The sequence below is a fragment of the Grus americana genome, chromosome 11, assembly GCF_028858705.1.
Source record: "Grus americana isolate bGruAme1 chromosome 11, bGruAme1.mat, whole genome shotgun sequence".
NCBI classification, from domain to species: domain Eukaryota; kingdom Metazoa; phylum Chordata; class Aves; order Gruiformes; family Gruidae; genus Grus; species Grus americana.
The window spans coordinates 20961000-20988585 of NC_072862.1; the positions used below are offsets into that span (position 1 = coordinate 20961000).

At 38.1% G+C, this 27586-nt stretch overlaps 1 protein-coding gene across 5 annotated transcripts in view; it reads left to right on the forward strand.

The window, feature by feature from the left end:
• Positions 1-3282: 3282 nt before the first annotated feature.
• The window catches only part of SLC6A11 (solute carrier family 6 member 11), a 105108-nt gene continuing 80804 nt past the window's right edge, over positions 3283-27586 (forward strand). The window contains exons 1-6 of one of the 5 annotated variants that reach the window (XM_054838103.1): positions 3401-3418; positions 3674-3933; positions 4396-4626; positions 8546-8680; positions 8850-8990; positions 10433-10523. In XM_054838103.1, the coding sequence (XP_054694078.1) occupies positions 4407-4626; positions 8546-8680; positions 8850-8990; positions 10433-10523 (587 nt within the window). In that variant the 5' untranslated portion in view covers positions 3401-3418; positions 3674-3933; positions 4396-4406. Of the gene's footprint in view, positions 3381-3400; positions 3419-3636; positions 3934-4207; positions 4287-4395; positions 4627-8545; positions 8681-8849; positions 8991-10432; positions 10524-27586 lie in introns of those variants that run through there. The other 4 variants (XM_054838101.1, XM_054838102.1, XM_054838105.1 and 1 more) reach the window with 4 other exon arrangements.

Sequence of the window (27586 nt, forward strand, 5' to 3'; positions counted from 1 at the left end):
TCCCTCCTCCCTTCACTTATATTGACATAGGGTTCTATATTGTTGAAACAACACAGGAATCAACAGAGTTACAGTGGTTTAATAAGGAGAAGAAATGGAGCCAAGCCTAAGCCTTTTCATTTCCAAAGCTCTATAACGTGACTTTTGCTCACATTAAACACTTGCATAAGGGTTGCATTAATGTTTGCATTAGGAAATTAGCTCTGTTCATGGCAGTTTTAATGCTAATAAGAATTATCTTTTTAAACAGCTATTTATTGCCTCTTTTTTGTTCGTTTTGTTCAGGAAAAATGCAAACATCTAGAGGCACGTACGTGGGCCAAAAGATTACACAGTGTAGCAGAGACTTCACTCTTGTGCAACTGAGGCATCCTAACAAGGATCCAAAGTGCAGGGTAAGCAAAGCATCCTGATTTCCAAGAAAAGTCATGCATTCAAATCATGAGAAGCAAAATGTGCAACTGTATCATGTAGTTTTATTTATGTGCCTTCTGAATTGGGTAGGGGTTGGGCACTAAGGAGGAAAAAAGGCAAAAGAGTTAATTCTCCACATGTGTTGGTATGTCTTAACACTCTGTGTATTTGTGTCTTGAAAATATGGACCAGGTAGAAGTCCCAGAACAGACTAAGTGGGAGAATAGGCTGAATATGAGTTCTGGCAGTAACTAAAGAAGCTTGGGTACACTGCATATTCCTCGGTGCATCTGGGCCATGTATTTCAGCATCCTGGCAGAATCCTGTAGAAATGTGCCTTTTTCTTGGAGGTTCTTTTCTCAAGTTACTCTATATATCAATTCCTCATCTTTATTAATTTTATAAAACTAAAGAAATGTAGTCTTAGAACATTTGGTACTTCACAGCACCTTTCTTTGGCTGGCAGAAACATCTGGTTTCCATTCCCACCACTGTCTACTTTCTACACAGAGTTTTAATGGTTTCTTTGGGAGTGTGGAGAGAAATCTGAATACAGCAGAATTTGAATTGCTTTGTTAGGTCACATCATTTTAATGTGGGACTTGAGAGGAATGGCCGGGAAGCTTACTTCTGGCGAGTGGGTTGGAGGCAACAATTCTAAATGCTTCTGCAGAACTGGTGCTACGTTATCAGGAATGGAGTAGACAACGCAGAAGAAATCTACTTGGACATAACTAGATTACTCGATGTGTGATGCTGTGCTAGCCCTTCTACAGAATATGTACTAATGTTTTAGGTAGTTAACGTTTTAGTAGTAGATATTGGTTTTACTAGTAACAGCTTTCTGATATTGGTAACTGCCAGTCTCTTGTCCTACAGTACAGCCATGTTGCGAGGTTTGCTCTCATCTCAGTCACTGAGTTGAGCTCTGATTGCATGTCACATGCAGATCTCCCAACAGACTGACAGAAGCAGGCATGAATTCATGATGAGGAGTATGAGATACACTAGGTTAGTGCATGAAATGAGATGTAGTTTGTAATCCAAAGAATTTTTTTCATTGCAATAGAGGAGGCTCCATCAGATTAAAAAAACAGGCTTATCAACCTGTAAAATTTGGGAAGTTTTATGTTGCAAACACTGTGCCACATTTCAGTAAAGTATTCACAAAGATTAGCAGCTAGCAATTACTTCCATAAACCCTTCCATTGGTAAGAGATCGAATGGGAATCAGTGCAAGAATACAGCAATGGATAAAATATTTGTCACCAGGAATGAATAGTTTCATGTACTGAACAAATCAGCAATGATTAAACACCTTTTGCATCTTTGGAGCAGGCTCCTTCAATTTGGTATCATTAGTCTATATGAAGATGACTGGTCTCTCCCATGTATTGAATCATCAGTCAAATATTTACTGTCCCTTAGCTTCCCTTCATTTTTTAGAATTACTCTCAGGAATGAAATGAGAATTTACTTTCAGCTTTGATGTTTAAGTGTATCCTGTTGAGCCTGCTCAGCCTGGCTGGAATACAGAAAAACAATGTCTGTTTTGATCCCTGCTGAAAACTAAAGGAAGAAGGGGGGAGAATAAAACAACAAAAAATCCTCAAAGTTGAGTTTGGATTGTACAAAGCCAGGTTAGGAAAAATTGATCTATTCCATCCTCAGTTAATGGATACCAGCTGCATTAAAAATTAAAAAAAGTAAAACACAAAAAGACCACCCAAACCCAAACCCAGCTCTGGTAATGATATCTGTGCAGGATGACTTAAAAAAAAAAATTCCAATCAGAATTCTGCAGTTCTATCATAGTTCTATCGCTGCCAGTTTTTAATTTCACAATATAGGTTTGACTAATGCTATATATGTTGGTATCAATAAGAAAAGGGCCTCATCCTGTACCTGTTAGGTGCCGAGTGCTTATGTGATATATAGTTCACAGAGGATGTAGGGTAAGGCCCCAACACTCACTCTTGTGGCATGCATAATTGAAAAGCAAAATTTTAAAAACTTTAACCACAGTAGGAGCTTCAGTATGTAAACACACTGAGGCTATGGTATAAGCAGGGTATGATCAGGCTCTAGCTTCCAAAGTCAGCTAAAGTGAATATAAAAATCTATCCATGTGCATCTTTCCACTGTCTACAGTAAGCACTGGATAACAGTTTTCCTGGCAGTGTGAAAAGTTCATGGAGCTGGATGGTAAGAGGGAGAGAATTCACATGGAAGGGCACGCTGTCTCTGGGACAGCATCCTCCAGCACACTTCAATGTAATCTAGGATTTAAGAGACCTGTAGTTGCAGAGCAAACCATTGGTGCATAGCTGCAACTGAGAGTTTGGATCTGAGGGAAGATTTGAAGCTAAAACCTGAGTTGGGTTTTGCTGTTTGTGAAGGAGAAGCTGCAGAGATGAATAATGGAAGAGGTATTTAGTTTAGGTTGAGAAACATGGAGCAGAAATAACTGACCTACCAAAAAAAAAAAGGGGGGGGGAAGAAATTAAATGGAAAAAAAAATTTGTCTATTTCAAATATTTCATTCAACCTGAAACAAACCAGTTTGCGTTATTTTTTCGTATTCTTGCTTCTATGTTACACTTATTTCGCTTGAATTTTAAGCAAAACCCCGGTTAGAGATGCCCACGTGGGCTGTCTCTGCATTTTTCCAGTGTAACTAGAGAGCGCCCACATCGTTTCCACACTTTCCAAATGTTCCCCCCCACATTTTTTTATCCCATTCTCCCCCTCGCCCTTCCCAGCTGAAGTTAATGTCATTTGTTTTCGGCGGGTTCCTTTTTTTAACTTGCCAGGCCTAAACTTGAACCAAACCCCCCAAAGAACCAACCCCCGGCCGCCCCGTGAGCAGCAGGCGCGGGGGAGCCGGCGGCCGGGGCGGTGGCGGTGGCGGGGCCGGGCTCTCGCCGCCGCCGCCGCGGCGGGCACTGCAGCAAGGCGGCCGGCAGGTGCGCAGCGAGCCGCCACCGCCGCGGGCCGCATGCAGGTCGCTTCCCCCTCGCATGGTGGAGAGCCGAGGGGATGCAAGGAGCGGGGCTGCGTACCGCCCGGTGCTTGGCCCTGGTCGCTTTGCGCGGGGCGGGGGAGCGAGGGGCTGGAGATGCTCGGGTGGTGATGCTGGGAGGAGGAGGTAGAGGAGGAGGGGGGAGCTGGCGGGACAGCCTGAGGTGGGCGGAGGGGGGAGGCGGGTGTTATACCATCGCTCCGGGAAAGGCTAAGCATTTGCAAATTCCGGCTCCAGAGCGCGGGGAGCATCCTATCCCCGCTGGCTGGCCGGCCGAGCAGCAGCTGCAGAACAGGACGAGGCTTCCCGGTTCTTCGCTATCCTAACGCTGCCCGCGTTATCCCCGCCTCTGCCGCTGGGCGCCGGCGGCTGCCCTGCCCTGTCCCTCCAGTGCAACAGAGCGAAGAGCGGCAGCCCGCAGAGGTCCGCTCGGAGCCGAGCACTGGGCTAGAGACCCTGTTCCTCTCCTAGCCGCGCAGGCATAGGCAGAGCCCTGGGTGAGTAGTCTGGGAGCTCCCTTACTCCTCCGGGCAGGCCAGAACCATTCAGGCCCCCTTCTCAATCATCCTTTTCTTCTTCTGTTCTCAATTGTGTGCCTGGAAGGTGCAGGAGATCTCTCTTCTCTGGTAGGTTAGTCAAGCTGGGATCCTTGCTTGGGGAGGGATTTTTGAAAGGCTTTACTGTCAGTGCCTTAAAATGATGTCGTGCTACTAAGTTGTCTGTCTCAACTTGGAAATCTTTTCCTTCCCTTGTACATAAGCTTCTGTCTTTTTTTTTCTTCTTTTTTTCCTTCTTTACAACTTTTCCAGCCTTATGGAGTTACCTCCTTCACTTTCACCTGTAAATTTATGTAGGTAGTAAGAAGCCAATGATATGCTGAGGAACTTATTTAGTCATTGAAGGTTATTACTAACAAGTGACTTAAAACATCTGTATGCTTTTCTTTTGTTCTCCCCTAGGCTGAACAGTCATGACAGCTGAAAAGACTATTCCTATAATTAACGGCAAGCCAGAAGATGCTTTGGACCCAGAAGCTTCAAGTACCAACCTCGTCCACAGCAATGATAAGAAAGTTCATGAAAGAGGTCACTGGAACAATAAGGTTGAATTTGTGCTTTCTGTGGCAGGGGAGATTATTGGGTTGGGAAATGTATGGAGATTCCCATATCTTTGCTACAAGAATGGAGGAGGTAAGATGGCATCATATGTTGATTTACAGCTCACCATAAGCATGTGGGAAATAAACAGTTAAGAATGCTTTACAGCATTTTCTTGCACTATTAAGAGATAGGTATTCAGGATTTCAGTGTACATGCGGATAGGGAAGTATTAAGCATCTGGCAACTAAGAAAAAAGTCATTGGGTTTCTCTTACCTTCTCCTCCACAAGTATTGTGTGGCTTACTTTCACAATTTTCATTTGTTTTAGTAAATTGACATATTTTTTTCTGTAAGGTTTTTAATGTGGAAGAATCCAGTGTTCTGTTATAGCACTGTGTGTTTTCTTCTGCGTGTGCATACAGACCCAAGCATACTTAAATAAGTTTGTCTGATGTAGAAAGGAATGTAGCAGTTTATTTTTTACAACAGTGTACTGTGGAGAGGATGATTATTGGTTTTGATAATGCTATAAAGATTATGTTTTTTTCTGTGTCATATGAAAATTTCTTCCCAAATCACTACAGTAGGGTAGGGGAAGATGTAAAAGCTGCCTGTTACTCAAAGAAGAGAGTAAACCCTATAAAATTTAGAATAAGAATGTTATTTGAGAGAGAACAGACTTCTACCAAAGTATAACATGTGGCACGTATTGGTTATAGTTAAGTAAAAACTATGTAAGATATGTAAGATATGCGACAGTAAGCACGTCAGCTGTGACTTGCAAAGCAATGAGGAAAGAAAAGTAAATTAAAAATTTAGTTTAGAATTCCGTGGACTGGATTCAACATTCTCCCCACTTAAGGCCTGAATAAGTATTAGTGTAAACTTATAGGCTGGAAGAAAAATAATATGTTCAGTGGCTGATATACAAAGATCTCTTCTTCAGTGGGTTTGTTTGCTAACAATGCTGTGCCAAATTTCTTTCCCTTGCCCCTCCAAAACTAGGCACTCAGGAATGGTTTTGGCCCATTTTGTCTGCTCTTTTTATAAGGCTAATGCTACTGTTGAAGATGTGTTTATGGTTTGCAGCTCCTTTCTTTATCTGTACTTCGGAAAAACTAAGATAACAAGAATTCACCTGTTTTCAGAATGATGCTACCAAGTATTGCTGTTAGTACATAAATAATAATATGCTGGATACGATATGCAGAACAGTTTCTTGTTGGTTGTCAAAGTTTTCCCAGAGAAATTTTGGCAGAGGAAAAGGTAGAAATATTTTTTTCAGTATATAATGAAGATTTCCTTGTTAATACAGTAACCTTTATATGCACATATGCTAGCTTGTCAAAATATGATGTTATAATTTTTAAGGCTATAATATTAGGTAGAAAAATTCTAACCATGTTTTTGGGTGATTTCATGAAAAAGTACTTACTTAAATATCATACATAATCACCACTATTTAAGAAAAGAATTAATGTGTGTGGTGTAATTGGTCGTGTCCTGGCACCACAGGAAATTTGCCATTGACTTCAATTTTATTCAATGAGGACTTGGTCTGTGACCTGTGTTTTTGTAACTCTCTGGAATGCCCTGCTGGAATTAGACCAGAGTTGGACTTGTTTCATGCATCAGATGTAAATACTGAAAACTACTTTGTGAGTGGTGAAGACAATGGTAAGATATATGAGCTAGTTATGAAATAACTTGCTGGATACAGAACGAATCTAGAAGCAGTTGTATGGAACTTCTGAGGTCTGAGCTCTCTCTGGTACTTACTCTGAGTCATAACGGGTAATGTAGGCATAAGCTGCTACAATTTTAATTTGTTCTTATGGATATTTAGTGGGGGTTTTAGGAAAATTAATTTCTTTGCATGTTTAGAATTAGATATTTCTTGAAATATGGGAAACCCGATGTCCTCTAATTTTCATGATGTATACCTGTTGCAGAACAGTGTTAGAAAAATAGAGTCAAAGTTAATACTTTCAACAAGTTCCCAGGTTAACCTTGTTATGATTTGCACATATGAGTAGGCTGAGTTGAATTTGATACTGGCCAGCAGTTTGCCCAGCCTATAAGGATTTTGTTCAAACCATTTGTACAGTACATCATACAGGGAAACCATGATTTATATGTAAGGATTTAGGATTTCATTCTTTGTGAAATCCTCATGTATTGCTTGAGATGCAGCCGAGATTCAACTCTAGGCAGATTGCCTGCTTGAGGGAAGAGACTACTCATGAAGAGATCTCTCTTGATGTGCTGGGGCTGAAGAAATAAACTGTGAGTGAAAGCAGCTATATTTATTTGCCTCAACTTTCTGATCAAAGTGACTAAAGTGTAACAGTTGTTGCAGGTTGTGGGTGTGTTGTGGTGTTTGTGTTTTGGTGTGGTTTGTTTTTTTAAGATCGCGAACAGGATACCTATTTGCCTTGTAGTTGTAGAAATTTTCCTGAAGTATATTGAGAAACATTTTATTCATAGTTAATATTCTGACAGAGATTTAGGCTTAGAGAGGTAGGAATTAAGGTGCTGTTCATTAATGCTCAAACCGATCTTCAGGACTCCCATTGAAGGAAGGAAATGCTGCTATTGCTAGTGCTCTAAAGAACCGATCAATGTCTGCAATGATGGACAGCACTGTAAAACACATCTTCCTAGGAAAAACTGCATCCATGAAACTTTTGTGCGTTTAGCATATCTTGTGTTGATTTGAAATGGAATGAATGGTGGGATGCTTACATCATTTAATGGGACATTTAAATGAAGTAAATTAGTGTCGTGGGACTATTTGTATGGGAGCGAGTAGGTTGAGGCCTGGATACAACACATCATGTATGTTGTACTAACCTTTATTTTCATAACTTAGTTAAAGCTTTGTAATTTTCCTACAACTTTAGATAAATTATTCTGTGCAGTACTTTGCTGTGCTAGCATGTCTGGTTAAACCAGTAAAACTCGGCGTAAGTAAAAATGGCAGAATTGGTTATTTTCTGCTTTCTTCTCTGTGTTTATTTCCTTCTTTCCTTGTTCTAGTCTAAACCAATATAGTCGCTTCTTTCCACCTCATCCTTTGACTCATCAGAAAGTCTGAATACTTGAGGAATAAGGAAAAAAATTCTTTATGCCTTATATGTTAACTGATTCTCCACATAGACAAAAGGCTGTATTTTATTCAGTATTATTTAGGTTCAGTTCTAAATGGAATACCCAAAATCCACATTATTAGCAAGTGACATTATGCCTAACATAAGTATCTTCTCCCGTTTCTTTGCTTTAACATACTTCACAGCCATGTTCTTCGGGTGCCATACCTAACAGCATCATCAATCATTAAATAATACAATACTTCTGCTATGTGTTAATTGCTGAGATGTTGTTGTTCTATACAATGCTTCAGCACTGAATTGTACTATTCATTTTCTCTGCTGGAGTTTACTATCAGCATCTAACAAAAATACTGATGCTTTGTTATTTTCCTGCATTTTCACATTAATATTTCTAGCTGATAAGGCCAAGCCCTGCTTTCCTGTTCTTGTAAGTTGTTCTAAAGTTTATTTCATCATTCCCTTTTCATGATCCTTATTATCAGGCTTATCCAAATAATACATAAAGGACTTCTTGGATTTAATTTCCATAATGCTTCTTCATCCTTGCTTTCCTGAGAAAAGCAAGGAAGAGAAGATAGTGTAGACTGACTTGGTGATGATCAGAGCAGAACTGTTGGGCTGAGCAAGACTGTGGTCCTTTCTGTGTTGGAGGGACACATGAGCAGAATTTAGTCTGTACTGAGGAACTTTGGTCTGGTCTTTTTTAGTCCATGACAGTGGCTTACATGTTAACTTTTGATATTTGAGGCCAGGAGTAAACACTTTCTGCACTTTCAGCATGATGCCTGAGAGGTGGCTAATAGGTGATCCTTCCTTTATTAGGAGAATATATTTCTCACTATGCTGTCAAGGAACTGTGTTTGTTATAGCTAATACCCCCTCAATGTTTCCTGTAGGTGCTTTCCTCATCCCATATGTGGTTTTTTTTATTTGCTGTGGAATACCAGTATTTTTCTTGGAGACGGCCTTGGGACAGTTTACTAGTGAAGGAGGCATTACATGCTGGAGGAAAGTTTGCCCTCTATTTGAAGGTAACAAACAGTTCTGTGTTGTACTGCAAAAGAATGCATTAAAATTGAAGTAAAATAAATTAAATTGTATCAAAATTGAAGTTAAAATATACTTAAAGTAGTAAGCATTTGTTTTTAAATTACCTAAAAAATAAGCATTTTCTATTGTCTCACGTTTTTTTTCCTCTAGGCATTGGATATGCTACCCAAGTTATAGAGGCACATCTAAATGTGTATTACATCATCATTTTAGCATGGGCTATCTTCTATTTGTTTAACTGCTTTACTACAGAGCTTCCTTGGGCTACCTGTGGGCATGAATGGAATACAGGTATGACCTCAGTAGAGGTTATTGCTATACAGATGCTTTTGAGTAATTGATTAATACATTAAAATGTCAGAACAAAATTATTCTGGTAGAAAAGTCTGTGGAAACGGGCCAATCACCTCACACTACACCATGATAAAGGAATCCTGGAGTGAAGACTTATTCATAACTTTTTGGTTTAGGTCGTTGTGTAAGCATATTTTTTTCTGCAGAATATGATGTCAGATAGCAGAAGACGACTGTGGATTTTGTTAATTCTGTAAGACAGTCTGGCTAAATCCCAAGACTCTCATTTGCAATCATGTCTATTCTCCCTGAATACAGTAAGTGAATTCTGCTGAAGAGCTGATGACCTGGTGACAGGTTACAATCTTGTTCTTTCACTCTAATGAAATCAGGAGGACTTTAAATGGAAAGGAAAATACTAAATGTGGATCTTTGGATTCACTCTTTTTAATGCCAGATGTTGAGGAATAACATTCATCAAACTACTTCTGAAAATTTAGTCACATAAATAATCCTTACTGCATGCAAAGTAGCCTCTTACATGAAAGATGAGGTGTGTATTCGTAAGGGTTTGCACCATACGGCTCTGCGTCTGTCCTCTCATTGTTATATTTATTTGTAATGCTCTGCTTACTGTATTTGAAGATCACAAATATCTATGGGGAGGAATACATACCAATGCCCTTATTTCCATGTTCCTGAAGTTTTCACATTTATTCCTTATATTGCTGTCCGATTTCAAATTGTGTACCAATTGTACTGTCTTTCATGGTTTTTATTAATTGGTCATTATCTTGTTCTTTGAGGACACCTAAAGCTATCTGAAATCTTGCCTTTTAGGTTGTGTGAGGGAACTAGTCTTGGGCCCAATAGATGTAGAAGGCTTCAGGATCAATTTTGGCAACCCTGCAAAGGAGCTTAGCTGATGTTGATTGCTGTTCAGATACTAAGTATCAACTCAACAATGCTGAGCTGCTTTGATCTCCTTTCTCTGTATTAGAGATAATAATAATAATAAGCCAGAGTGACTTTTCACTTGCCATAATAAGACAAAGTGGAAACTTGTTGCTGGCAGTGTTTCATATGCCAATTGTTACCATTGGCCATTGAACCAGCAGTTGGAGTACGAGTATGTTGTAATTCTCAATCAACTGCCTCAGTTTCTCAAAGCGTCTTTCTTCCATCTCAGGTGTTTTATTGGCCCTTGCCATTGCAACTGTGCCTTTGGAAAGTGTGTTATAGGAGAACGTAGTATACTGCATGGATATTTTTCTGGGATAGGCCTGTGATCTGGTGATCAAAATGTGGTGTTGCAGAAGTAGCAGCTGTGGCATTAATCCTTTAACCAGATAGAGAAAATGTATTATAGAATGGTGGCTTTACAAGATGCATTAACTTGAAGATGCACAGGAAGAAATGTACTCTTTTTTCTTTTCTAGAAAACTGTGTGGAATTTCAAAAACTTAATATGAGCAACTGCAGTCAAATCTCTTTACAAAATGCCACTTCTCCAGTGATGGAATTCTGGGAGTAAGTACAATAAATTTTATGTTCGATCAGACTATTCGTTAACTTCCAATATTTTGACCATTTGTACATGCAACCCTATATCACTTAGTGATGTGAGTTCAGCTGGAAATTTTTTCTCATACAGCCAAAGAGAGTCAGGAGGAGAGTTTTAACTCTTTTTTTAAGAGGATACAAGGAAAGGAATTCCATATCCTGAAAGAACATAGAACAAAGTGTGCCACTCGCTCAGGAGCTTGGCTCTTGCTGCTAGAGGAAAGAGCCTCCAACCCATACTAATGAGGAGGCAGAGGTGAAAGAATGATTTTAAATATTTCGTGGGTTTTTTTCCAGGATGTTTCTTTTCTTAAGAGTCTCAGAGTTGCATCTTCATCCTTGTTTGAGCTAATACTTTGGCTTCTGTATCTCATTATTTTTGAAAGGACTATCTAAGTGTTAGTTATTCAGCTATAATAACAGGGGAGTTTAACACTCTCGTGTCTCCTTGATTCTGATTTCGAGTTAGAGTAATAGAAGAGAATTATATCTTTACAAAATATGGTTTGCTTTTGTGGTGACACATATTTTTCTCTTAATATAAATATTTAATCAGTGCATGTGTAGTTGCACATTTGTTCCTTGCAGGGTGCAGTGTTTGTTAAGACAGTCCTAGAAATTGAACGCTACTTTGAATTGTGAGATGACTTAGTATTAAAAGTGTGTAACAAATTTCCAGGTTACTAAAATTTCTTGAGGGCCCATTCTAATCTCATTAATTTTATTATTAAGATAAAGCCTTATTCTTAGGCTATGTGTTCAGAGCCCTGTTTTATGTTCAGGACAGCAGTAGCTACACTTTCAAAGGACCATAAATTAAGACTATCCTTCAAGGGAGAAGAGAAGGTAAACGAAATAATTTTATTTATTTGAAACTTCTTTTTTGTTGTGTTGCAGACAAACTTTTTGTTCACTGGCCAAAATAGCTTAATATATTAAACTTGCCTACTTTCTCTGTCCAAGCAAAACTGAAGTTGCATAGCTTTTCACTCTTGGAAAATGAATGTATGCTCTTCCTGCTGAGGGAGGTATTTGTATTGTTAAAATTTAAGTAGGTATGACGTTGCATGGCTTCAAAATTTAAAATAGACATGACAAACTAGTTTAGAAGTGGAATAATGAACTTTAAATATCAGGACTGATTTTGCATTAAAATAACTAATTGGAGTGAACAGAAGATTATAATTAAGTTCTGTCTGATATATTTAAGACGTATAAATGAACAATAGAGGTCTTTGTGTATAGATGTGCAGTGCAGATCACAGAGCAGTTAATATGAAGTAAACATATTACTGGAGTAGTTAATTTGTCCAGCAGTCATCTTACAGTCTGTAGATAAGTGTTACCAGAAACATTATTTCACTTAGCCAGCGGTCTCGTTCACATGATATTGCTTTGCTCCTTTATAAATTCTGGTGTCAGGAACCATAAATTTACTGAAAGACTCTTTTTGAAACTAATAGTAAAAGGAAAGTTGATGGGGTAGACTACACAGAGCAGATGCTCGTTGCTATTTTCAGAACTTGTGTGGATAGTGTGTGAGAATCTTCATTGCTGCAATAACCAATCACAGGACTGAATTCATTTGCATAACGACCAGGTTCCTTACAATTAATTAAGCTGATGCCTGTGAAGGGAAGGGGGATGCTCTAGGTTTCTTCTGAACAACCACACCATTCAAAACCTTTACACTTGCTTTCTGCAATGTTAAGTCTGCAATTGAAATTCCTCTAAGTTGTGGCCATGTACAGCCAATTTATTGTGTAAAGGGTCAGCTGGGGGGGGAAGTTTTGGGGTTTGTGGTTTTTGAGGGGGAGGGAGGTTTGTGTTGGTTTTTTTGGTCTGTTACTATCTACTCTTGAGACAATCTGTGAATTAGAGTGGTAATTATTGTGAACAGTGATCCTATTTGCTTACTGTATGTGATCTCATTCACATGTAGAACTGAATACTGCGTTTGTAAACTGTCAGGCTGTTACATCTTTCCTTTGATAATCATATCACATTACCACAGTCTTCTAGAGTATTCACAATCTCTTCAGATTTTTTTAATTAAACAAATACCACCAAAACCCAACAAAAATGCTTGGGGAAGACTCAATATTTACACAAATGTGTGTTTCTGCAGTTTCTTTTAAGCCCAGTGCTCTCAGTCTAAGAGTTAATAATACCAAGGGATATACAGGTTGCTATGTATCACACAGCAGACTAGACTGGCATTCTGTAAATGCCAGGAGAGGTTAGTAGCAGGGGCACAAGTTGGATTTAGTGTTGTGTGTATGCGTGCGTAAATGAATATGCCAGGCCCAAAAGGATGTCTTTACTTCTGGCTCTGAAAAGGAGTCTCTTTCTTTCTCTGTTTCTCCCCCATTTAACTAGTACTACTAGGTCTTTTCTATCATCTAGGCTAGAAGGCTGAGCCCTTATTTATTTGTGACTGGAAGCAAATCCAACTCCTCAGTTGGTTTGAGGATTGCAAATAAAGACTTCAGCCTCTATGCTGAACTATTTCTAGCTTTTATTGCTTCTGTGGCCTTGGCTACTCCTAAAGCTGTTGCTGAAGTCAAACAGCAACTCACCCAAGTGCAGTGATGACTGAGAGGATACTTTGCGGTAGTATGAAGCTTTACTGACATGCAGACTAGTAGTTACCCTTTCTCAGGTCTGTACAGAGGATACCGTTTCTTTGCTACCCTAGTAGGTATAGACTCACTTCCTCTGATAATTCAACATTCTCTAGCAGCTTTGATGCCTGGGTCCACAAAGTGTGAAGGCCTATTTATTGTCTTGGAAGGGTTGGCATTTGTTGTGGTTTTTTGTTTTGGGGTTTTTTTGTTTTGTTTTAAACAGAAGCAGAGACTTTAGAAAGAAGTACTGCGTAGGTCCTAGATGCTATTTTCCTTTTGGTACACTCAGAAGAATTTCATTGTACATGCAAGGACCTCAAAAGTTAATTTGTGACCCTGTAATTGATAACTACTTATCTGTAGCTATAAAGTGAAAATAGTCTGATCCTGTTGGAGGAGCAGTAAGCAAAGTCTGGGAGTTTGGACTCCCTTCACTTGTTTTCCTGCTTAGAAATGTCTATCCCTGTTAACGTTTTAAGACTTCATTTGAGTTAGTAGACTTGTCACTGACTACAGGTATCAGTGTGGACAACTCTGGGAAAAACTAGGAGATTAAAGGATTTCTTACCTTACTTAAAACAACCTTGCAAAGCCATAGCCTTGAGAAGTTTCACATTCCATTACTGTATACAGTTTTCTAAGATAAGCAGCTGAATCAATCAAAAGTCACTTTTTATTCTTCAAACTCTGATGCTATGTTCCAAAGAAGGACAGGAAAGACTCTGAAACTTCACTTTTCATTTCATAATGGTGCCCAGCATTCAAAGACTGTCTAGTTAGCTGCTACTTAATGGTGTTTCTCTCATCCTAATCATATGGCTTGATTAAGGGTTTTCTAAGAAAAAAATAACCATACTTTCAAGGTATGGCACATGGAATTTTTAGTGTCAAAGCTTTAAACAGTTAATAGTGGCAGCTGCAGTAATAATAGAGGTGTTGATAATTTTGGGTATGTTAAAGCAGTGCTGTGAAAGAGAGCTGTGGCCATGGATGAGTCTATACGTATGGCCTGGGAAATAGGAGAAGATACCCTACTCCATTGTTCTGTATGCTTTCCTGGGAGAGGAAATTGTCTGGCAGGTATAGGGGGCAGCAACCAGTTTGTGTGCTTTTTTGGCTGCTACTACCAGTCTGTCACCATGGTCAGGAATTTGAGGTTTCTAGTGCCTGGGAAGGGAGCTGGACAGACAGAGGACCCATGGTTTTGTGGTTGATTCCACCTCAATAGTTTTTTTTATTGGCTGTATAACAACAACTTGGTCCTCTGTTAAAGAAGGTCTAGTTGTTGGCCTGTCATTCTCTGGAGGGGGTGATACATCCTTAGCATTTCCAAGTAAAGCCTAGTGAGAAAAAAACCATTTTTTTTGTCTAGAGAAAAGAAAAGGGGCTGTTCTCAGCAAAAAGGAAAAGGCACAAACCCTTTCCTTGCAAAGTCAAAAAGAGTTTTTCCTGTTTCATTCAGGCTGCAAATGACTGCAGGAGTCGCATTGTGGTTAATCCCCACTACCCTATGAAAAGTCATTAGCAAGTTGAGCCTGATCCTGCAGTGCTCAGTACCCAGAGACCTTCAGCACCTCTCAGAACTAGTCCCTTTGTGCATGTCTTGTAGAACATTGAGTTGTGCCAGGCTTGCCTGTTTCTGTTCAGTTCATAAGAGGCCGTGTGAAAATTGCTTTTTGTTAGGAGTCATGTGAGCTCTTCATCTGGTTTTGCCTCAAAACCACTGATTTTGCCTGGTTTCAGTTGAAAGGAGTAAATGGGATAGGTGTCAAAATTGAGGGATAAAAGTCACCCTAAACAGGCAGATGAACTTCCATGGTTTTTGATTTTTATCTTGAACATTGTATGTAACGTTTTTACTATGGAGAAAAAATTACCTTAAAAGTTGCGAAGTGAAGTATTTGGGTATTAGGAAACACTAGAAATAAGGCCGTGCAATTTTAAGTTCACATGTTTTATGAGTATGATCATCTTTAGTTGAAGAACTGCCTAATATTTTTTTTAATCGATCTGTTTTGATCTTGCCAGAGGATGGATAGGGAAAAAACACTGTGCAGGTATTCAATATTTTGTCATTCTTTTATTCATTTTGTTATGTTTTATAGTCTCATTATTATTAGGTTCCTGCTCTGCTGACAAAGTTATTAATTTAATCAAAGCTTCCTAGGGTGCTCATGGTGTAAATGGCTTTGCAATCATAGTTTTCTTGATTATTTTCATGTTCGCTTATCTTCACAAAATCTCGATAAGGTCAAATTAGTCCCATTTTACAGAAGGGGATCTGAGCTACAGAGAGAGTAAAAGTTCTAAGTATGAGGCCCAAGACCTTTTGTCATACTATTTAGCATTAAGGTTGCACAAATTTTATTTCAGTTAAGAAACAAAAGTATGTAAGTCAGCTTTGTCCAAAGGTTAAAAAAAAGTTACCTAATTGAAGACACTGTAACATTTGTTTGAAATTGCTATTTCATTCCAAACAAAATATTTTATTTTGTGCACTTGCATGAAAATTTAAGGGAATTTTTTTAAAAAAAAAAAAACCAAACAACTTAACTTTTTGTCATCTTTGCTCTGATGACTCAGTATTTAGAAGGCGCTCTCCATTGTATTTTGCTTGCAAGAAATTGGATACATTTGTTCCACTGTCTTGAATGTGTTTGTATGGGGTGGGAATTTCATCTTCTCTCGAACTTGCTCTCCTTTGTGTAAAAGTTAAATAATCATGGAGTATAGACTGGGATGCTAACATCTTCCTTCTCAGGTGGTTGCCTTGGCCAAAAGTTTACGGGATCATTTTTCCACTGTCTCAGTACTTGTTTAGATCGAAGGGGATACTTGAGGGCAAGAAGGATTGAGGGAGACTATTCTGATACTTTATAGGTTAATAGTTAGACCATCCAGTTCCAGTCTTTATGCCAATAAATATTTAATTGTTTATACACAGTAATAACAGGAGAGTGAAAGCTTTTTCAGAATCTACCTACTGCAGAATAGCATGCAGCTTGATAGCTGGGGAGTTCTCTTGGTAGAAAACTTTATCGTCTTTAGTGAAAAGGAGAGCTATGAATATGAGTTTCCAGCATGATGGGTGAGCTTTTTGATTGTTCGTTCCCTATCCTAGCCTCTTCTCTCTGTTTATGCAAATCAGCTCTTCATTCTCCGTGTTTCTAATCTTAGTTCTGGACACTTTGAAAGGTCTATTCAGAGGCAATCTAAATGTTAGCATGCTTTGTATTGTAATTCATCCTAGTCTCTTGGGCAGTTGAAATTGTCCTCTGACTCGTCAGGTATAGTGCTGCTTCCCGCTTACAGCCACATAGTCCCAGTCATTTTATCCAGCTAGTTGTCCACTCCCCAAACTTGCATCTAGCCTGAAGGTGGCTGTTCACTGGTCTCCAGTTTTAACTCCCTGAAGATTTTTCATCTGCTCCCGAAATTCATCGGTCAGCTAATCACAGTCTGTTCTTCTTTCTGCTCATTGCTTCTCTTCCTCTCCCCATGCCTATCTGCTAGCGTGAGAAAGACTGACCTCCTTGTCCAGACAGCCTCAGTCCAATTTATCAAGTCTCCCTAACTCCCAGTCCTCCAGGTGTTTTTTCCTTCCTGATATTCTGCAAATTGTGCAAAGTTAGTAAGTATGCAGCATTAGAGCATTTTGACGGAAGACTTTAGCTGTATCCTGATGAAGTCTGTTGACAATGTATGTTTGTAGGTTTTTTTCTTCAATGATAAGGCTGTCAGGTTATTGCGATAAGTATTTTTCCCTATGCCTGCATTTTGGGTGCAGCCAAAAATTACCATTAACATTTTTGAAGCTAATTATCATAAAACCCTTTGTTCAAACAGTCGGAGTCTGAATAAATATATTTGTATCTGAAAACAGGATTTTATAATGGAAGGTTTTAAATAATAAAAATTTGGTGTTAGGAGGTGCACCTTTATGTTTTGGAAAGGTAACTTTACAATGTTACAAAATCCTCTTTAGTAGTTATAGGTACTTAAGGTAATAATAAACTTTTCTTTGTGAAGGTACCATGAACAAATTTTGTCTTTTATTTTCCTAGTTATTTGGAATGATACTGTTATTTCAGATATAGTTCATAAAACATTTATTTCACTATCTACTACTTAGAATTTCTTTTGGGAATTTGTAGCATTCGGTTGGTTCCTACAATAAAATATGGGAAAGTTTTGGCCTGCGGTGTTGGCAAAAATAGAAATTACGTTTTTGTAGCAAACATCATACATGAGCTATTTAAAATATCCCTTGATTACGCAATTGTAAAAGTTCTAGCAATAATATTATTATCTGCTTACAGTTGGAACACATGCACAGGGAGCTGAGTGACGTGCTTATAAACCTGTGACCTTTAGAAGCTGCTGGCTCAGATATCCAGTTTTGCTGAAGAATGCTGAATGCTAAATCTTTTTTTAAAGAATCGGTAACATTAGGGGCATTTTCATTATTGTTGTTAATGTAGGAGCATGTGTTTCAAGACACGTATATATGCACTTTTTGATATTGTAGGGAAAGAAATATTTGAGGGAAGCACAGCTTGCCCGCAGGAAAACTTTTTTTTAAGTTTTTTAAGATAAATATGTGAAAGGTCTAAAATAGCAAAAACTTAGTTGTGCCGTGACATGCTTGGCCAAATCAGTCAATTGCAGAACGTGCCAAAATAACCAGGCATGTTTCTTCTGGCTTTTTTAGGGTTTTAATTGGTTTCTTATAGATTTTTTTCTTTTTTTTTTTTTTCCTGTTACTTATGTGAGAGAAGACCTCTACTGAAAGGCCTCCTTTCAGTTATGTCTGGTTTTGTGCAAATACAAAAGTGAGCTGATCTCCTTATTTAAGAGTTGTTATGTATAGCCTCCTACACTTGGATCTAAGGAAACTTTTAAATCTTCTAGAAAACTAAAAGCAAGATATGCTGGTTGGTGGCAGTTGCTGCCTGAAACCACTTAGTCCACTTCAGTAGCTCCCCTAAAGAAGACAGGTGTCTTGTACGGGACAGGCTGAAAAGTTACATTCATGTTTTACGAGGCTGCCCCTTCCAATAAGTATTTTCACCACTGTACCATAGGAATTGGATTTGCAAGACTAGATGTGCAAATACCATGGAACTCTTCCAAGACATATTTTTCAATACCTCTGGAATCCTTTAAATATGCATGTGACTCTGTAAATAATACTGTCATTTTCAACTGTCCAAGTATGTGTCCATTACATTTGCTCACTTCTTGACATTGAGAATCTTAAGGACCTTGGTGCAAGGGATTTTAGAGATGCTCACATAACTCTGAAAACAATGTTCGCCAGCAGTCACCTTCATCTACTTCTTGGCTATCTCAGCATGGGTACTGTGTAAAGCAAATAGTTCCATGCAATTAAGCAAGCCTATCCCTATTTTTGGCTCTTGAAAAAGTTTCATCACAAGAAAAAGAAAAAAAAAAATTTTGACACTTTTAAAGAATATTTCCACGTATTGCTTTGTAGATTCAGAGCATTAACAGGAAGGGTGGTTGCTTGGTTGTTTTAGTCAAATTAAATTAGAGAGATGTTCTTGCTGTGCAAAAAAGTATAGTGAACACAGACTGGAAAAAAAAACCCCACAAAAATCAACCCAATCTTTTTTTTGCTAAATGTTCCACAGTTTTCCAGTATATTCTTTTATGGCAGCAAAGAAATTGATTTGCAGTGTCAGGAGGACTTCCTGAGGAAGACTCAGTAAATATTGCTATGGAATTTCTATAAAGGTTACAGAATATCAGTCATGCAGGCCTGGAAACAATGATGTAGGCGTAGTGGTCCTCTGTGTGAAAAGGAGAGTGACTGATATCTTCCCAAAGTCTCTTCAACAGCTATTTTGTAATTATTTCAACTCTGCTGACTATTGGTTTTAATTTACAAATGAAAAATTGAGCTAGTGGGTTTTATTTGAATTTATTTAACTAAGTATCATACTCTAAGTTGCATGTGCTACAGGAGAGTGGTATTTTATGGAGACCCAGAAGCTGTAAATGTGGACAAAGGACTTGGGACCTCCCCAAATAGCTCCTGTATAATTGCAGTTTTCTTTTTTCTCTTTTAACCTATCAGCTATTCTTTACAGCCTTGTGCCTCTGCTCCTTTGCAGTTTCACTTTTTTTTTTTTTGGTAACTACAATTTAGTACAGAGCCAGTGAGTATGAGAAATATGTTGACAGAGTAATTAAATTTTTTAATTTTATTTTTAACCAGTCAGGTAGTGGTTTTATATTGGCCTGTTCTGTGTGGAAGAGATAAGAGCTTACCGTCATTCATTTGTTACACGAGTTTGTAGCCAAGAACTCACTATGAAGGACTATTTTACAAAATCATAGAACAGTTCTCAGTTTTTTTTGTGGTCTGTAGTTGTCATTTTATGAACATTTAATTGAGTGAACAACAGAGTACAAATCTACAGACTGTCTAAAAGGCTCAACACAAATTTTGAGAGCCATCAGGTTGACTTACGTTTCTTCTAGGTGCTTTCAGTTCACAGCTGCTGCTGTGTGCTGAACTAATTTATGTCACTCTGAAGGAGAATAAAAAGGAGATTTTTGTCACTGCATCATTTCTTCAGAGAGGAATAGGGGGAAAACTGAAAGAAGACTGAAGGAGTCATTGGAAATATTGAGAGAGTACCAAGAAACTATAGAGCAGAGATGAGTGGAACAGTACAAAAATGTTATTTGACAGGATTAAACGCCCAGACTTGTTAAGAGAAGAAGTTGCCATGACTTCAGTGAAAGAGGTTGAAGGAAAATAGGTCAGGAATGGCTAAAGTGGGGAGTTCTGTGTTTATCCATCACTGTCTCTGCCTCTTGCTGTAGTTATACACAAACACATGCCTATACATATACAAATAAAAACAGTATATGGATATACACAGTAGCTGCTAAGTAGTGTCACATTACATTCAGATAAGAAATACATGTCATTATTTGCAAGCATTACTAGAAATTTTAGAGAAAAGACTGCTGAGGACTTAATTTGATAAGTGTAAAAAGATAATGAATGGAGCAACATTCAACCCTGTCAGGACTTTAAGAAAAAAGAACTAGGCTAAAAAGCAGCAAATGTGGCTCACCTAGGAATAGTTCATTCTCATATGTGGAGGTCACAGAAAATACGCTGTAAGAGGCAAGTATTTCAGAGCTATGCATAATGCTCTAGGAAGAATCCCTCAGCTAATGTGACCACTGGGAGTTGTCTGTCTGCTGCTTTTAAAAAAAAAAGCCAAATATGGAATCAAGTGGATTTCCAGACAAGAATTCTTACAGTTTGAGAGAATTTTATTACAGATTCTTTAACCTGTAATCTGTAGATTATCTTCTAGAAGCTGAAATACATCTTTCTAATTGTTGAGGACTGATGGTTGGAGACCACAAGTGGGTATCCAGCAATATCTGTCAAGGATTATTTGCAGCACTTTTAGAAACCTGTGGATATGTTCTCTTTCCTATTTTAGGAAAGGTTTACAGGAAACCTTAAAAAGAGAGGTTTGTACAGTACATAGATTCTGTATCCTTTGTCAGTTCTGGACATATAGCTTTCAGAAAAGTAAAAGTGTCAGCTCACATTGACTTCCAGTGAGAGTTCAGCACCTGTACTTTCTCAGTTCATTTCAAAGAACATATACTTTTAGTCACTAAATCTGCTACAAATTCACTGGAAGATTACCTTTGTTCAACTTTATAGTTGTATCCATGCTTGTTCTGGAGGTGTTTCAGTGATTAAGACCCTGCTGCACTGGAAAAAACCTGACACAACCAACCAATTTTTAATTTCCTAAATGTTAGAATCTAGAGGGGAAAAAAGATAGTCTGAAAAGAATCCCTTCTTTTTAAGGCATTCTCTTTCTCTAAGATATATGCCTACTATATGGTATTAACATCATCAACATGTCATTCTTTCCCATGTCGTCATCATGTAACCAGAGCTCCGCAGGTTAGCAAGCCAAAGGAGGGTTCATGCACTAGCCAATCATGCAGTGCGTCTTCTGAACGCTTGTCTCCTTTACTCTTAAGGTTCAAGATTGTGTAATATGGATACAAGTAAGATCAGAACCAATTTAATATGCACTGAGTCATATGTGTTGCTAAATTTTGACATTCGTTTAGGCAATGCAGTATATGTTATAGGCAGTATAGGAGTAGTATGCAGTATATATTATACACTGGGGCTTACAATTTTAGGGTTATCCCTGTTAAAATATATGTTCCCTTCCTGTAAAAGGAAGAGGTCTCCCACACATTTTTGTCAAAATCCTGCATCAAGTAGGTTCTCTTCTAATGAGAATTTTTCTTCATTCTGTTGATTGTTGGTCACTTGGTGAAGCTCAGAAAGCTCTCCTTTACTTTATTTGGCAGCTACGTTTTAATATATAGTCCTGTGCAGTACAGAACAGGATGTTTGATTTATGTTTTAAAACTGAAAAATGTTTCACAACTTTGATATTGCTAGTACAGAGAATGTTGCTATAACTGCTGCCTAAAACAACGTGTTACTATTTTGTACATTTTCTTGTGTCAAGAGATAACGAACCACTCCAGAGAAGAGAAACCTTGGAAAACAGTATGAGTAATAAATTGACTAGGGAAGTAACAAAAAGGCTCTTTTAAGGCTCATTTTATTGAAGGATAATTTTTCTTTTTACCTTGTCCTATATAAAATATGTATATATTTTTCTAAAAAGTCTTGAGAAGTTTACAAAGTAAACTGCTAGCCTTTTGGTTTCGTAGGTTTATATCCTTTAGCATTCAACATAGATTTTTGGAAGCTTATCATATGAGTACCATTATCAAAAGTTATCATATGAGTATGTAAGGCAGTGGAGAATACTATCTCAAATCTTTAGCATCTTGTATACTCTGTTTTTCTTTTACTCTCTGTGAGACAAAACCATTCTATATTCAAAGAAAGGTGGGAAGCATGTCATTTTGGTGAACTCACCTTCTCTTACTGTTATTCCTTACTTTATAAGAGTTTTAGTGTGTCTAGTCAGTAAACTGGAGACTACTGACTCAAGCAACAGAGCCTTCTCTGAAATATCACTGTTTATATGTTTCTGTATTATTAAAATAGGCATTCTTTCAAAAGTTTTTGCTCCTCCTAAGCTGTACTTTTTCCACCTTTGAGTTATGCAGTCCATGGATCAGCCTCTCTTCCAAATTAGACAACAATTAGTGCAGATTAGACAGCCACAGGGAAACGTCACAACTCCCTGAAAGATATTTCAGTACAGGAAAGCTTATGGGCTGTTCAGCAGAGCTTAGTGTTTTAATAGAATGAAAGGAGCAATTTCAGTACCTGAGAGATCCTCTGGAGCTGCTTGCAATCACAAGAGTTGAGGAAGCACTGACTTGAGCGAGAACTCACAGCACTTCTGCCTAGGAAGGGTGCAGGATCAAGTGAGCCTCAGCTTTCAATTTTTAAGATTCTCTATCAGATAGTGGGAAAGGTCCAGTGATTCAGACAAGAGAGAACAAATGCTGCTGGTGGTGAAACAACTCAGAATAGCTGTTTCTAACCCATTCTTATAGTTGTATGGTTGGCCACACTTATCAATAAGTAAGGTGTCACAAACACATTAGATAAGCAGCTGCTTCTGAGCTGTGACAAAAAGAATGTCACTTTTTACTTCTCTGTATGTCCCTGGCAAACATCTCAGCCTTTCAGTGTGTCTGGAAGTACTGCAATCGTTATGGTCACACAAAGGAGGCTGATTTTTATGACTGCTAACTAGTTGAATAAGCATCTGACAGTGCAACAATCCGCAGTGTGACTGTCTTCGTGCAGATGTTTACCAGAACCTAGTTGCTAGTAGCTCTCTGGCCTAGCAGTTCAAGCATCCACAGAGGGTTCTGGTACATGGACTCTGAATCCCACCATTTTCAGAATTCAGTTAATATCTGCTCAAGTTTCTGCATGTGAGAAACTGTGTACTTGCATGATACTTGAATACATTTGAGTATGAAATACTCAAACCAATAAATTTTCACAAAAATTGAAGAATATTACCTGCATAAAGTGCAATTAGAGAAAGAAAGATGAAAGTTTAGAAAACATGTCTTTGGATAGAAACCTAAAGTCACTTTAACACAGGTATAGAGGATGTCTGAAAGATATTGGTAGTTTTCTGCTAAACTAATCGGAAATCTGCACAGCACTGGCACTCATATGTTATGCTTTTTGTAGAAGGAGCTCAGTAACAAAGTTCACAAGGTCAACATGGATGGGGCCTGAAAAATCTGCAGTGATAAAAGAAGCATAGCAAAACATATAATAAGAAAGGCCACTGTACAGTAGCACTACTGCTGCTTAGTGGCTTCATTTTGTTTTCCTTTCATTCCCCACAGAATGCTCTGAGGATAGAGTCTGGCCCAGAGTAAAAAGGAACATTGCCACCTATGTTCCTGGCCGAATAGATACAGATGGAGAAATGACCTGAAGAGGCTGCTGCCTCTGTTCTGGTGGTTTTTGTTGTATTTTAATTATTTTATTTTTTTAAAAGAAAAATGACTTGGAAACTGCTCCAAATCAGAGAGGGAACATGAAGGTACCTTCCTCAAGTAGATTGAATCTGTTCTTCAGCTTTCCAAATAATGAAATAATGCAGTAAGTACCCCAGTACATTCCGTTCAACAATGTGTTGGCAGCAGTTAATCCTCTTTCTATTCAAGAGCCTGGTACAACTCTGCACATTGGAACACTTTAATAAAGACAGTCTTTCCCAGGAAAATGCAGTGTTCTTCCAGCCAATAACGTAGTGTCATATGCTTTCAAAATGTTAGTTTTCAAATTTGGATGGAAAGGTTACTTTTCAGCTATGAGTAGTCAGAAGTAGCCATTATAATATGCCCCATTACAGCAATTCCAACAACAGAGAGGCCCTTCTTCCTGTCAGATGTACTGCACTACTAAATTGAAAGGTGTTGTAGTACATTCTCAAATTGAAAACACTTTCAGTAAGTATATAATACTTTTTGAAATAATTTCCTCATAGGATTTTATCTTTCTAAATTTTGCTAGGGCATATACGTACAATGATGTTAATGGGAAGAACAGGGATAACCATTTACAACAGTATGTTCCTGATATGTAGGTAGCAAAAGGTTGTTGTATGCTGTCTGGTTTCTTGCTAAGTGTATTATTTTTTGTGTACCTGAAGTATGATGAAATTTTTCTATGGCTCTGTTATCTCTTCCTGACTCTGTCCACGTTTGTTTGTTTTTATCCACACACATTTTGATTCAAGTTAAACTGTAAGCATAAAATAGGCTTACAATATTTGGTACTATAAGCTATAACCAGAATAAATCAACACTGTAGTAATAATATCATGATTTTGTTCAGTCTAGTTGTAAATACCCTTGTGACCAAACATCAGCGTTTCTGACAGCTAACGGGAAACACAGTGCCACCATTCAGGTATATGTCCTGTTATGCCACTTAAATTTATCTTTTATTCATTAGATTCTTGTAATTTTTATCACCTTTTTTTGTGTTATATATAGGAAGAAGAGTAAAAATCTTCAATAACATTTAGTCAAGCTATATATATGTGACTAGAGGCAGTGAAACCTTCAAATGTAGTGTGTCTTGGGTGTGAGACACATTACAAATCCACTCTGGCTTAAATTCAATTTTCTATTTACAAGCAAAATGTCCTATGTAGAATTAATAGTTTGCTACTACTGCATTACAAACCTTACTCTGGTGTGAGTTAACCTTTGCATTCCAAATTAGCCCTAATACCAATGGAGCTTATTTTCCTCAATATTCTGGTCAAGATGCTCAAATGCCACCAGTCCCCTGACTTCTTTCCCAGGCTATTGGTTGGGTCAAAAAACTGAAGTGCTGCATATTTTTAAACAACAAAACAACACACATCCCCAACCAACTACAACAACAAAACCCAAACTCAATGCCTACAATAAATATTTTCAAACTCTCATCAATTTCCATTATCAGCGAGATCCAAAAATAGTTAATGATTTGTATCTTCAGGTCTCTGTGCAAGACAGATCTTTTTTTACAGCAAAGTTTTATGTGGTCTTAAGTTGTTGCCAGCAAACTCAGTGTACTCAAAGTTACTCTGCTCAAAATGGCTTGTACTAACCAGTGATCTTACATTCTGTAGTAATTCAAATGGTTACCTATGGCTACCTTTGGTTCATTGTACTGGCAGCTACAGTGGTCCCCAGGTTCTTGGGCTTTTTTCTCTCACAATTGTTGATTTTTTTTTTTTAAATTTCTTTAAATGTGTGAGGATTTATGGAAATTTTCATTTATCAAGAGAGTATTAGATAACCTTCCTGAACCCGGTATCTTTTCCCCTAAATGCCCTGCAAGGTAGATGAATTTGCAATACTTTTTTGAAGGTAAGTACATTCAGGTCTTATGTCAGTGGCAGCAGTGAATTCTAGCGGTAAAGTTTCAAGACGTTCCAAGGAAATGTTTCTTAGATATTTCTTCTCATTTAATTTTGGGGGATTTTACTTAAAGATCCTCAGCTTTGATGAATCTTTTTATATATATATATATATATATATAAGGAAAAAGATTTATTACTATTTTTTTTTCTTCATGCAAGTATGAACCAAACCAGCTGAAGTGAAAATGAACTCTCCAGATTCTGTCTGGTTTTTTTAATAGTGCTGTAAAGGATAGACGTGTGATTTCTTTGGGAGAGCATATAGAATTCAAGAAGCAAAATCTAGGAGGCCATTACTGGACATGTCTGCTGTTTTATAGTATGTCTGGCATGCAGTGTCACCTTTGCTAAGTCATATGGCCACTGGCATTCTAATCCCTCCTGGGATATTCAGATTTGACGATTGAAAAGTTTTATCACAAAGAAATGTCTTGAACTCATCCCTTAACTTAGGTTTCTGATTCTTGATAATTCAGTTATATAAATTAGCTTTGTCAGTTATCTCCAGTGACTCCCCTGAGACTGTCAGGCTTATGTAGTTATCTAACTAGAGCGCCTCAGAAAATCACTATTTTTCATTTTTACTTTTAATATCACCTGATATTTGGAATATAAAACAACCATGAGTTTCGTAGTTTGTTTCAGAATCCCATTGTCTTATTTTACAAAATCATGCAGTTTATACCAGGGGATGCTTAGGGTGAGACTGAGACCTTCTGTTCAACAATAATTTCACTTACAATGACCATGAGGCACTTACAACCTCTTCCCATTGCAATCTGCATAAATTATGCAATATGCATAAATTACTCCCTTCTGCTCTGCTTTAATATGTGTGGACACAAGTGATGAAACATGGTTGCAAACAACCTTCACAGCTTTGGCTATTCCTGAGCATCTGGCTATAGGACTTCTCTTTTTCAAACGCTTGTTATTTCAAAACAGAGAGTATCACTTTCAATGCTGATTTTACTGCTCTTGTTCTTTCTCTGTCATTCCCTGCATTAAGAGACGAGGAGAACAAGGTAGTGTAGGGGACTTGCAGTGGTCAGAGAAGAAGAGGAAAACATAGTGAAAGATAAACTATCGATTGTGTGATTTATGCAAGGTCATGGCAGCTTTTAGGTAGAAGCTGAACTGCTAAGGAGCAAGAAGCTGTGATCAATTCTGTCATCTGACCTCTGAATACATCAACCTCGCTTCCTGGATGCAAGGGAGAATAGTGTATTTTTAAAATGCACACCCCCCCCCCCCTTTTGTTTTATTTAAGTTGAATAATGAAAAAATAAGAGTGGATATGAGGGTATCTGCAGTCAGACTGAACTGAGGCTTTGCGAGAAGAATTTCATGTTCTGAATGCCGCCTCCTTTCAAAACCTGCATCTGCTGCTGCTGTTTCAGATAGTTTCAGCAGGAATGTTCGGGCCATGGCGTTAGGGAGAGCATTGTGCCTGCTGAGGAAATCACTGCTTGCCTCTGAGCCAGACTTTCTCTTCCCTGGATCTATTCTTTGTATGCATTGTATGTTATAGTTTAATTATGTGTTCTGGACTTGTTGCTGCTTACTTTCTAAGGGAAACACTAAACCTTTGTTCTGTTTGAACAAAGAAAATACAAAACAATTTATGGCACTTCATATATTTAAATACTCATTATGGTGCTAACAGTTCAAGTTGATTGGCACCATGTGTCTCTCTTAAATGGGAGCAGCAGGAATAATTGTGTTGAGGCCATTAATTTGCCTTTTACTTTCTATGACACTCTTTACAAAAGAATCAGGCCAAGATTTTTGGATGGGTAAGGTAGGTGTCTCTGCTATTTGAGACTTCTCATGGAGCGTTTAGAAAAGACTGTGTTGACATTCTGCAGATGGCTTCCAGAAAATGGTTGCTTTTAAAAATCCTCATATTGAATCTTCACTGAGACTTGTGTTCTCAAGGCAA